Source organism: Mobula birostris, chromosome 8, assembly GCF_030028105.1.
Source record: "Mobula birostris isolate sMobBir1 chromosome 8, sMobBir1.hap1, whole genome shotgun sequence".
Taxonomy (NCBI): domain Eukaryota; kingdom Metazoa; phylum Chordata; class Chondrichthyes; order Myliobatiformes; family Myliobatidae; genus Mobula; species Mobula birostris.
Genome location: NC_092377.1, coordinates 134963715 through 134976865, shown reverse-complemented (window position 1 = coordinate 134976865; position 13151 = coordinate 134963715). Strand labels below are relative to the sequence as shown.

The 13151-nt window shown below is 44.7% G+C and overlaps 1 protein-coding gene across 5 annotated transcripts in view; it reads left to right on the top strand.

Moving 5' to 3' along the window:
* LOC140201734 (STAM-binding protein-like) overlaps positions 1-13151 on the top strand; it is a 70036-nt gene that overhangs the window by 48031 nt on the left and 8854 nt on the right. For 4 of the 5 annotated variants that reach the window (XR_011886944.1, XM_072266331.1, XM_072266332.1 and 1 more), the window contains 2 exons: positions 5921-6058; positions 7551-7663. Coding sequence is in view for 4 of the 5 variants with exons in the window: in XM_072266331.1 (XP_072122432.1) it covers positions 5921-6058; positions 7551-7663 (251 nt within the window). In the remaining variant the exon portion in view is untranslated. The remainder of the gene's footprint in view (positions 1-5920; positions 6059-7550; positions 7664-13151) is intronic. The other variant, XM_072266333.1, reaches the window with a different exon arrangement.

Here is a 13151-nt window from a genome sequence, read left to right as displayed (position 1 = left end):
ACGTTCATAGTTTGGGAGAAGAGAATCACCAAGATTGTACATCTGGTTATAATACCCTTCTTGAGCCAGAGCCAGCTTGATATGGACATTCCTGAGCAGACTCTCAATCTGATGTTCCCGTAGTAGTCCAGGATGAAGTCCTTTATCTTCCTTGGAATATGACGTCAGTTCAGTACAATCTCCACCAGCTTATGTAGTAATGACCATATGCATTGGCAAAGTCTGGGCAAGGTATGACTAGGTCTGCCTTTATCTCGTGCTCTTCCCTGATGAGCTGGGAAACTACACCCTTGTGTTCCAGCCACCCCGGCACTCTGGGAATCCCTCCTTTCCCTATAGATAGAAACATAGAAACATAGAAAATAGGTGCAGGAGTAGGCCATTTGGCCCTTCGAGCCTGCACCGCCATTTATTATGATCATGGCTGATCATCCAACTCAGAACCCCGCCCCAGCCTTCCCTCCATACCCCCTGACCCCCGTAGCCACAAGGGCCATATCTAACTCCCTCTTAAATATAGCCAATGAACTGGCCTCAACTGTTTCCTGTGGCAGAGAATTCCACAGATTCACCACTCTCTGTGTGAAGAAGTTTTTCCTAATCTTGGTCCTAAAAAGCTTCCCCTCTATCCTCAAACTGTGGCCCCTCGTTCTGGACTTCCCCAACATCGGGAACAATCTTCCTGCATCTAGCCTGTCCAATCCCTTTAGGATCTTATACGTTTCAATCAGATCCCCCCTCAATCTTCTAAATTCCAACGAGTACAAGCCCAGTTCATCCAGTCTTTCTTCATATGAAAGTCCTGCCATCCCAGGAATCAATCTGGTGAACCTTCTTTGTACTCCCTCTATGGCAAGGATGTCTTTCCTCAGATCAGGGGACCAAAACTGCACGCAATACTCCAGGTGTGGCCTCACCAAGGCCTTGTACAACCGCAGTAGTACCTCCCTGCTCCTGTACTCGAATCCCCTTGCTATAAATGCCAGCATACCATTTGCCTTTTTCACCGCCTGCTGTACCTGCATGCCCACTTTCAATGACTGGTGTATAATGACACCCAGGTCTCGTTGCACCTCCCCTTTTCCTAATCGGCCACCATTCAGATAATAATCTGTTTTCCTATTTTTGCCACCAAAGTGGATAACTTCACATTTATCCACATTAAATTGCATCTGCCATGAATTTGCCCACTCACCCAACCTATCCAAGTCACCCTGCATCCTCTTAGCATCCTCCTCACAGCTAACACTGCCCCCCAGCTTCGTGTCATCCGCAAACTTGGAGATGCTGCATTTAATTCCCTCATCCAAGTCATTAATATATATTGTAAACAACTGGGGTCCCAGCACTGAGCCTTGCGGTACCCCACTAGTCACCGCCTGCCATTCTGAAAAGGTTCCGTTTATTCCCACTCTTTGCTTCCTGTCTGCTAACCAACTCTCCACCCACACCAATACCTTACCCCCAATACCGTGTGCTTTAAGTTTGCACACTAATCTCCTGTGTGGGACCTTGTCAAAAGCCTTCTGAAAATCCAAATATACCACATCCACTGGTTCTCCCCTATCCACTCTACTAGTTACATCCTCAAAAAATTCTATGAGATTCGTCAGACATGATTTTCCTTTCACCAATCCATGCTGACTTTGTCCGATCATTTCACCGCTTTCCAAATGTGCTGTTATCACATCCTTGATAACTGACTCCAGCAGTTTCCCCACCACCGACGTAAGGCTAACCGGTCTATAATTCCCCGGTTTCTCTCTCCCTCCTTTTTTAAAAAGTGGAGTTACATTAGCCACCCTCCAATCCTCAGGAACTAGTCCAGAATCTAATGAGTTTTGAAAAATTATCACTAATGCATCCACTATTTCTTGGGCTACTTCCTTAAGCACCCTGGGATGCAGACCATCTGGCCCTGGGGATTTATCTGCCTTCAATCCCTTCAATTTACCTAACACCACTTCCCTACTAACATGTATTTCGCTCAGTTCCTCCATCTCACTGGACCCTCTGTCCCCTACAATTTCTGGAAGATTATTTATGTCCTCCTTAGTGAAGACAGAACCAAAGTAATTATTCAATTGGTCTGCCATGTCCTTGCTCCCCATAATCAATTCACCTGTTTCTGTCTGCAGGGGACCTACATTTGTCTTTACCAGTCTTTTCCTTTTTACATATCTATAAAAGCTTTTACAGTCTGTTTTTATGTTCCCTGCCAGTTTTCTCTCATAATCTTTTTTCCCCTTCCTAATTAAGCCCTTTGTCCTCCTCTGCTGAACTCTGAATTTCTCCCAGTCCTCAGGTGAGCCACTTTCTCTGGCTAATTTGTATGCTTCTTCTTTGGAATTGATACTATCCCTAATTTCTCTTGTCAGCCACGGGTGCACTACCTTCCTTGATTTATTCTTTTGCCAAACTGGGATGAACAATTGTTGCAGTTCATCCATGCAACCTTTAAATGCTTGCCATTGCATATCCACTGTCAATCCTTTAAGTGTCATTTGCCACAGTCTATCTTAGCTAATTCACGTCTCATATCTTCAAAGTTACCCCTCTTTAAGTTCAGAACCTTTGTTTCTGAATTAACTATGTCACTCTCCATCTTAATGAAGAATTCCACCATATTATGGTCACTCTTACCCAAGGGGCCTCTCACGACAGGATTGTCAGCGTTGTCATTTTTGAGAAGAATCTCAGTCAGGTGAAGGAAAGCTTTTCTAAAAAATATCTTCCCTTCCATGCTGAGCTGCAAGATGGATCTAAACTGCTCAATGTCCTTGTAGTTCTCCTCTTAGGGGATCCAGACTCCCTCTGCACACCTCCACTGGCCCACAACCTTTCCCCTACGCCAGATAACCCAAATGGATTTCCAGAGTAGCTGGAGGAGCTTGTACACCTCGTAGGGTACTCTGCTGGGACCAGGGGCAGAACTGGCTCTGGCTACTCTGACTACTTCCTGGATCTCCTTCCAGCTGGGCTCCTTGCGATTGAACTCAACTGCAGGAAGAGGAGGAGGATTTACTAGGGTGCTCTGGTTCCCTGAGTTCTGAAGGTGCAGATCCATCTCCTGTTTGGAGCATGCAAGGTGCCCACTGTGCTTCTGTCCTAGCAGCTGCTTGGTGAATCCAGAGGGGTTCTCAATAAAGGCAACTCGTTTCCTGGCTGTCTCTTCCCATTATTCTGCCATTCTGTCCTGCGGTTCATCGTGTTTGCTGCCTTTCTTTTCCATTAGGCCAAATCTCTCAGTAGCAAAGCTGACCATGATAGTTGACGTGGTCTGGAGTCATCTATCGACCTCTCCCTTGGCTATTGCCTCAATGATTTGGACTATGTCTGAAACTGAAGCCACTCCCTCTGATGGTTTGCTGGAGTCCAGTTAACCCTCCAGTATTCCACTACTCTGCTTGGAATGGCAGGTTTTGGAACCTGGAGGTTCTGGGCATGTGGGGTGACTCTGGGCTGGGTTTTTCCTGCGTCTCAACAGGAGTAAGTCCTAATCGATGGTCTGTCCCAGAAGTTGACGTTCTTAGGTCCGATCTGGTGGAGTGTTCAACCTCTCTCCCCAACCTCTCTGGCTCCCCTGGGGGTATGTCTCTGTCTGTAGCTTGCAGCGTATTTTCCACTTGGAAGATGCAGGCTGGGTTTGCTAGCCCTTCCTGCCCCGGTTGCTGTCTTTCTGAGCTGTCAGCTGTCTCTCCAGTGATCACCAACCTGTTCTTGGTCATCACCCACACTAATCCTGGGTGTCACTGGTAGAGCCAGAGCTTATGATGCTGAGATACATCCTAGGATGCACTGGGACACGTCATCAGTGGGGTCATCGGATGTTTTGGATCTTTCAGGATCAGACATTCTTACCCAGGCGACCCAGCCAGGCTACTGATCAGGCCCTGGCTTGTGTCCCAGCAGCATTGGTCCACGAGTCACACCTCTTGATCCATTGCCCATAGCCATCTGCTCGCTCCTGTGACGGTCCTGATGGCTCTTTTCTTTGCGGCCCCCTTAATGCCATGGAGAGAATAGGTTCTGCACAGCAAGTAGCCAGCAAAGCCTCTTAAATCCCACCTCTATAGGCTGGCATCATGCCCTCCACCCGTCCCCGGCACTGTTCCACCAGCTCCTGGTATTTGGCTTTCTTGTGTTCAAACACTTCGTCAGTGCGGCCTTCCCAAGGCATTGTCAGTTCTGCCGTGTCCATCTGTTTCGAGGTTTCTGACAGAATGACCGTGTTGGGGCTCAGGGATGAAGATGTGTTGAAGTCAGGGAGCTTTAATTGCATGCCAAGATCTGAACTGAGGCTGTGGTCGGGTAATTACAGAAAAAGATACGTAGGTGTGGCTCTTGGGTTGAGATTCAAAATGGGAGAAAGGACTATTTTGATGATATCAGAAAGGATCTGGCAAGTGTGGGTTGGGACAGATTGTTTTCTGGCAAAGTGTTCTCGGTAAGTGGGAGGCCTTCAAAAGTGAAATTTTAAGTACAAAGTTCATATGTTCCTGTCAGTATAAAGAGCAAGGATAACAGGTTAGGGAACCTTGGTTTTCGAGAGGGATATTGAGGCGCTGCTTAAGAAAAAGGAAGAGGTGCATAGCAGATATAGGCAGGTAGAAACGAATGAGGTATTTGAGTATAAGAAATGCAAGAATTGGAGTATTGTGTCCTGTTTTGGTCACCTACCTACAGGAAAGATGCAAGATTGAAAGAGTGAAGAAAAAATTTACAAGGATGTTGCTGGAGCTTGAGGATCAGAGTTATAGGAAAAGGTTAAGTAGGTTAGGACTTCAGAATGTAGAAGGTTGAGGGGAATATTTGATAGATGTATACAAAATTGTGAGGGGTATAGATTGGGTAAATGCAAGCAGGCTTTTTCTACTGAGGTTGGTAGAGACTACAATTAGAGGTCATAGGTTATGGGTGAAAGGTGAAATGTTTAAAGGGAATATCAGGGGGAACCTCTTCACTCAGAAGTGGTGAGAGTGTGGAACGAGCTTCCAGCACAAGTTGTGGATATGCAGTTGATTTCAACATTGAAGAGAAATTTGGATATTTACATGGATGGGAGCAGTGCGGAGAGCTATGGTTCGGAGTGCAGGTTAATGGGACTAAGCTGATTAATGGTTCGGCACAGACTAGATGGGCCAAAGGGCCTGTTTCTATGCTGTAGTGTTCTATCACTGTGACATGGATGAGAGAGGTGTGGAGAGTTATGGTCCAGGTGTATGTAGATGGGACTAGGCAGAAGACCAGGCTGGCATGGACTGGATAGGCTGAATGGCCCTCTGCTGTGCTGTAATGCTGTATGATTGTGTCTCTGAATTACTTTACACAGAGTGGTGGCTGCCTAGAATGCTCTTTCAGGTAAAGTGGTGACAACGATACGATAGCAATCTTTGTGGTGTTGGGACAGGCAGACGCGCTATGATCCGGACTATGTGCAGACAAATGGGGATAGTTTGCATTGGCATGGTGGGCTGAGATGTTCCAGGTTCTCGTTTGTCTTATGAGATTTACTTAAGGTGACTGGACTAATGATCCGAGAGGACTGGAACAGACTAAATTCTTATGGGGTCTAAATGGGTAGATGCAAGAAGAATCATTCTCCTCGCTGACACTGGAAACAGAGGTCACAAATTTAAAATAAATTGGCTATTTAAGAGTGAGTAGGAATTCGTGAACCTTTGATAATTCTCTTTCAAGAGGACTGTGGAAGTTGAGTTGCTGGGTGTGTTCAGGGTAGTGGTCAACATACTTTTGGTCTTAAGACCACTGAGGAGCAGATTTTGTGCAGGGAATTGGCAGTGTTTTTTAAAGTAAAGTCAACCGTAATCTGAATATCTGAGAAGCATGAGAGGTTTAAACGCCGACTGCTTTGTTTTTGTTCTGTAGTTAAATTCTCATCTCTCTGCTCCCCTTCCAGCTGCACAATGAGTTTACTGTAACACACGTGATCGTACCCAAACAAAACGCGGGTCCTGATTACTGTAACACAGAGAGCGAAGAGGAGCTCTTCCTTATTCAAGACCACAATGACCTGATAACGTTGGGCTGGATACATGTAAGTTGGGTTGTTCTGTACTCTATTCCCGTCACGGGGTACATGACAGTACAAAGAACCAGCAGCAATAGAAAACACTGGAGTCCAGTATAGCTATTAATTAATAATATTTATTAGTAACTAAGCAATGCAGTAATATAAATGTAGATAAGTCCAACAAGGTTGGCAATGATTATAGATAAGTAAGTATATCAGTAAGTGTGGAAATATATGAAAATCAAGCTTCTTTAAGTCTAGGGGTGAAAAGGTACAGTCTTACGATGGTGAGTAAAGTTCAGTTCGTAGTGTTGAGTTGAGTAGTGATGGAGAGACAGAGGGAGAGATTTGAGTCTTCAGGTGAGCTGATGCCGTTGATCTTGTTGTCCTCTGAAATCCTTTAAAAGTCACCGACGGTGACTTCAACAAAGGGGACTGGTTTTCTGTGGTGGAGCTATCCCCCAGGCAAGGGTGGACACATGGACAACTCCCCACCGGTCACTGCCTTTCCTTTTCACTGCAAGAGCCACTGATCGATCTGCCTGATCGATCCTCCAAAAACCCACTTTTTCTGCGGGCACAACAAAACTCATTCAGTGTCCCAAACACGTGTCTGAGGTCTATCATCTGACCTATTTTATCTTCCCGTGCTGAGCATCAACTGTCACTGAAATAACTCCTCCTTCCTTTGTCTGTGTAAGAAATGTACAAGCAGACAAATATCCTTGAAGGAAGTATAAACAGCCTGTGAAAAGTCTTTGTCTCTCTCTCTCTTTTAAAAGCAAGTTGTTGGTGTTAAATAACACTCTCTTTTCAAAAGCACAGTTCATAGGGGTAATTCAGGACCCCATCACAGTACCGACAATGGAATTGTCGCTAACTTGTGCTAAGTTACTGAGAAAGAACTTAAAATGCTGGAAATACTCAGAAGTGAACTCTGGCTTCTGACCGCTTCCTTTCCAGGGTCTTGTTGACTGTTTATTCCCCTCCATTGACTGGCTGAATTCCTCTGGCATTTTACGTGATTGCTCAAGATTTCCAGCATCTGTATTATCACCTGTGTGGTCATGGATCTTGAACACCACAGAACTAAACCTCATCAAACTGAATCGCGGTGATTCCAGGGCTTCTAGGCTGGGAAGAGCTGGCATGTTTGTGAAGGCACACAATGCAGATCTCACTGAAGCCGGTGATGACTGTGGCATATGCAGTCAGATCTGAAGATAAATCCCTGAATATGGTCCAGTCCGCCAATTCAACAATTGTCCGTCTTCCTGAATGCCTGGAATATATTGTCAGGGGAAGTGGTGAAATGGGTGTAATAGCAAAGTTTCAGAGGCATCTTGACAGGCAAGTAACAGGCAGGGAATAGGATTGTGCCATGGTCAGGACAGACATGGTGAGTCGAAGGGCCTGAACTGTGCTGTAGTGTTCTACGTTGTGTTCCACGTCCAGGTACAAATTATGATTTGGAATGTGGACTGTTTATCATTGAGTATCTTGTCTGCCATTCTAGACCCATCCAACGCAGACTGCGTTCCTGTCCAGCGTGGACCTTCACACCCACTGCTCCTACCAGATCATGCTTCCAGAAGCCATAGCAATCGTTTGTTCACCCAAGTACGATGAGTGAGTATGTGAAAAGATTACAATGTGCCTTTGGAAAGGTACAAATATTCACTTCTTTCTGAGTCCAAAATAAAATTTAGTTTAATTCTGGTGGTCTAGTGTAGCTTGTGTTCCCATAGGATAGTAAGAAGTTCTGTAATCAGAGTGTTTAAGATTAAAGGATTTGTAGGTTTGATGGAGCAGTTGCATTGAGGAATCCCACTTTAAAGCTGAAGTTAAATTAATGCACAAATCATGAAGGAAATTGGCAAATCTTTTTTTCTTTTTTGTTTTTAAAAAAAACTATTTAACAGGTCCACATTAGTATCAGTGACAGGTGTGATGAGGTCCTGCAGAGTGAGTTCAGGGAGTTGAATGCTACGCGAAAGGACAAGACCTCGACGGTTGTGATCTCAGGTTTGCGTCCTGGGCCACGTGCTAGTGACGCCAGAAATAGGAACATCATACAGTTCGACATGGGGCGTGGCAGGTGGTGTGGGAAGGATTTTGGATCATTGGGTTCTCTTCCAGGGAATGTGGGACCAATACCAAAGGGACGTTTTGTACCTGAACTGGAAGGGGACTAATATCCTAGTTGGGGGGGGTGGGGTTGTGATTAAAAGAGTTGCAGGGGGATGAAAGCAGAGTGCCATGATATATGGTGGAGTGGCTGTGGAAGAAGATGTTGTTAAGCCTATGAGTCAGGAATCAAAAGGTCGAGCAGGTGGGTCTGATGTTCTGAGCTGCGTGTGTTTTAATGAAAAGAATATTGTAGGAAAGGCGGATGACTTTAGGGTATGAATCAGCACAGTGGAATTCTACTTTGCAGCCATTAGTGAGACTTGGTTGCAGGAGGAACTGGACTGGCCGCTCAGTAGTCTGGGGTTCTGTTGTTTTAGAAGTGACAGAGCAGGAGGGATTAAAGGGGGAGGAGTGGCATTACTAGTCAGGGTGCGTGTCACGGCAATGCTCAGTCGGGACAGACTGGAGAATTTGTCTGGTGAGTATGAGTGGAGCTGAGAAATAAGAAAGCTATGGCCATGTTGACGAGATTATTACTGACCACCCAACAGTAGAGGAATATATTTCTAAAGCGATCAGACTGTTGCGAAATACATAAGGTTGTGATAGTAGGTGATCTTAACTTTCCACATATTGACAGGCACTCACATACTGTGAAAAGATTGGGTGGGATAGAGTTTGCCAAGTGTGTTCAGTAAAGTTTCCTTAATCAGAACATGGAAGTCGCAATAGAATGTGTGCAATACTTGATTGATTAAGAAATGAGTCAGAGCAGGTGACAGAAGTTTGTATAGAGGAACTTTGCATCTAGTGATCATAATGCCATTAGTTTCAAGGAGGTTATGGAAAAGGATAGGTCTAGCCCTCGGGTTAAGATTCTAAATTGGAGAAAGGGCAATTTTGATGGTATCAGAATGGATCTAGCAAGAAAAAAACTCAGGAGTGTGAAGAGAAGGTATGAGATTGTTTTAGCGGACAAGAGAAAGAGTCCCAAGAGCCTCTATAGATACAGTGCCTATTTTAAAAGAAAGTATTCACCCTCCTCAGAAGTTTTCATGTTTTATTGTTTTACAACATTGAATCGCAGTGGATTTAATTTGGTTTTTTTGACACTGATCAACAGAAAAAGACTCTTTTGCGTCAAAGTGAAAATTTGTCAAGGCCACCACCATGCTTCACGGTAGAGGTAGTGCATTTTTTGATGATGTGAGATGTTTGGTTACGCCAAATATAGCGTTTAGTGTGATGGCCAAAAAGCTCAATTTTGGTTTCATCAGACCAAAGAATCTTCTTCCAGCTGTCTTCAGAGTCTCCCACGTTCCTTCTGGAAAACTCTAGCTGAGATTTTGAGAGTTTTTTCAACAATATCTTCCTCTTTGCCACTCTCCCATAAAGCTGTGACTGGTGAAGCACCCGGGCAACAGTTGTTGTATGTGCTGTCTCTCCCATCTCAGCTACTGAAGCTTGTAACTCCTCCAGAATTGTCATGGGTCTCTTGGTGGCCTCCCTCACAAGTCCCCTTCTTTCATGATCACTCAGTTTTTAAGGACTGGCAGCTCCAGGTAGATTTACAGCTGTGTCATATTCTTTCCATTTCTTGATAATTGACCTAACTGTACTTCAAGGGATATTCAGTGACCTGGAAATTTTCTTGTATCCATGTCCTGACTTGTGCTTTTCAAAAAGCTTATTGCAGAGTTGCTTGGAGTGTTCTTTTACCAGGATACTGACTCACCAGCAGTTGGACCTTCCAGATAGAGGTGTATTTTTACTACAATCATTTGAAACACCTTGACTCTCCATTTGGAGATGTGGAGGTGATCTCCATTTAACTAATTATCTGATCGCATCTACGATATCATGAAGTAGGAAGGAGAACAACCAGAGGTCGTGGTACATATTGGTACCAATAACTTAGGTAGGAAAAGGGAGGAGGTCCTGAAAACAGTCTACAGGGAGTTAGGAAGGAAGTTGAGAAGCAGGACCTCAAAAGTAGTAATCTCGGGATTACTGCCTGTGCCATGTGATAGTGAGTGTAGGAATAGAATGAGGTGGAGGATAAATGCGTGGCTGAGGGATTGGAGCAGGGGGCAGGGATTCAGATTTCTGGATCATTGGGACCTCTTTTGGGGCAGGTGTGACCTGTAAAAAAGGACGGGTTGCACTTGAATCCATGGGGGCCCAATATCCTGGCGGGAAGGTTTGCTAAGGCTATTGGGAAGAGTTTAAACTAGAATTGCTGCGGGGTGAGAACAAACTGAAGAGACGGAGGAAGAGGTGTTTGGCTCACAAATAGAGAAAGCTTGTAGACAGTGTGAGAAGGAAGATGGGCAGGTGATAAAGAAGGGATACACTCAAACTGATGGTGTGAGATGCGTCTGTTTCAATGCAAGAAGCATCATGAACAAAGCGGATGAGCATAGAGCGTGGATCAGTACTTGGAGCTATGATGTTGTGGCCGTTACAGAGACTTGGTTGGCTCAGGGCAGGAATGGTTACTTGGAGTGCCAGGCTTTAGATGTTTCAGAAAGGACAGGGAGGGGGGCAAAAGAGGCACTGTTGATCAGGGATAGTAGACAATCCCTCCATTACTTCCACCTTTTCTGCAGCTGTGACACTGAGTCTCTGTGGGTGGAAATTAGGAACAAGGAGGGGTCAATAACTCTACTGGGTGTTTTTTTATAGACCTCCCAATCGTAACAGGGACATTGAGGAGCAGATTGGAAAACTAAATCTGGAAAGGTGTAATAATAACAAGATTGTTGTGGGAGATTTTAATTTCCCAAATATCGATTGGCATGTCCCTAGAGCGAGAGGTTTAGATGGGGTGGAGTTTTTTAGGTGTGTTCGGGAAGATATCTTGACACAATATATGGATAAGCCTCCAAGAGGAGAGGCTGTACCTGATCTGGTATTGGGAAATGAACCTGGTCAGGTGTCAGGTCTGTCATTGGGAGAGCATTTTGGAGATAGTGATCATAATTCTATCTCCTTTACCATAACATTGGAGAGGGATAGGAACAGACAAGTTAGAAAAGCGTTTAATTGGAGTAAGGGGAAATATGAAGCTATCAGGCAGGAACTTGGAAATATAAATTGGGAACAGATATTCACAGGGAAATGTATGGCAGAAATGTGGCAAATATTCAGGGGATATTTGCATGACATTCTGCATAGGTATGTTCCAATGAGACAGGGCAAGAATGGTAGGGTACAGGAACTGTGGTGTATAAAGGCTATTGTAAATCTAGTCAAGGAGAAAAGAAGAACTTACGAAAGGTTCAAAAAACTAGGTAATGATAGAGATCTAGAAAATTATAAGGCTAGCTGGAAGGAGCTGAAGAATGAAATTAGGAGAACCAGAAGGGGCCATGAGAAGGCCTTGGTGGGCAGGAGTAAGGAAAACCCCAAGGTATTCTACAAGTATATGAAAAGCAAGAGGATAAGACATGAGATTATAGGACCAATCAAGCGTGACAGAGGAAAAGTGTGTATGGAACCAGAGGAGATAGTAGAGGTACTTAATGAATACTTTGCTTCAGTATTCACTGTGGAAAAGGACCTCGGCGATTGTAGGGATGACTTACAGCAGACTGCAAAGCTTGAGCATATGGACATTAAGAAGGAGGATGTGCTGGAGCTTTTGGAAAGCATCAAGTTGGATAAGTCACCGGGACCAGATGAGGTATACCCCAGTTTACTGTGGGAGACGAGGGAGGAGATTGCTGAATATCTTTAAATGATCATCAGTGGGGACTGGAGAGGTTCTGGAAAATTGGAGAATTCAAGAAAGGGAATAGAGATAGCCCAGGAAATTATAGACCAGTAAGTCTTACTTCAGTGTTTTGTAAGTTGATGGAGAAGATCCTGAGAGGCAGGATTTATGAACACTTGGAGAGGCATAATATGATTAGGAATAGTCAGCATGGCTTTGTCAAAGGCAGGTCATTGCTCTACAAGCCTGACTGAATTTTTTGAGGATGTGACTAAACACATTGATGAAGGTAGAGCAGTAGATGTAGCGTATATGGATTTCAGCAAGGCATTTGATAAGATACCCTATGCAAGGCTTATTGAGAAAGTAGGGAGGCATGGGATCCAAGGGGACATTGCTTTGTGGATCCAGAATTGGCTTGCCCACAGAAGGCAAAGAGTAGTTGTTGATGGGTCATATTCTGCACAGAGGTCGGTGACCAGTGGTGTGCCTCAGGGATCTGTTCTGAGACCCCTTATCTTTGTGATTTTTATAAATGCCCTGGATGAGGAAGTGGAGGGATGGGTTAGTAAATTTGCTGACGACACAAAGGTTGGAAGTGTTGTGGATAGTATGGAAGGCTGTCAGAGGTTACAGTGGGATATTGGTAGGATGCAAAACTGGGCTGAGAAGTGGCAGATGGAGTTCAACCCAGATAAGTGTGAGGTGGTTCATTTTGGTAGGTCAAATATGATGACAGAATATAGTATTAACGGTAACACTGTTGACAGTGTGAAGAATCAGAGGGATCTTGGGGTCCGAGTCCATAGGACAGTCGAAGCTGCTGTGCAGGTTGACTCTGTGGTTAAGAAAGCATACAGTGTATTAGCTTTCATCAGCTGTGGGATTGAGTTTATGAGCCAAGAGGTAATGTTGCAGTTATAACGGACTCTGGCCAGACCCCACTTGGAGCACTGTGCTCAGTTCTGGTCACCTCACTACAGGAAGGATGTGGAAACCATAGAAAGGGCGCAGAGGAGATTTATAAGGATGTTGCCTGGATTGGGGAGCATCCTCTCTGAGAACAGGTTGAGTGAACGCGGCCTTTTCTCCTTGGAGTGACAGAAGATGAGAGGTGACCTGACAGAGGTGTATAAGATGATGAGAGGCATTGATCGTGTGGATAGTCAGAGGCTTTTTCCCGGGCCTGAAATGGCTAACACGAGAGGGCACAGTTTTAAGGTGCTTGGAAGTAGGTACAGAGGAGATGTCAGGGGTAAGTTTTTTACACAG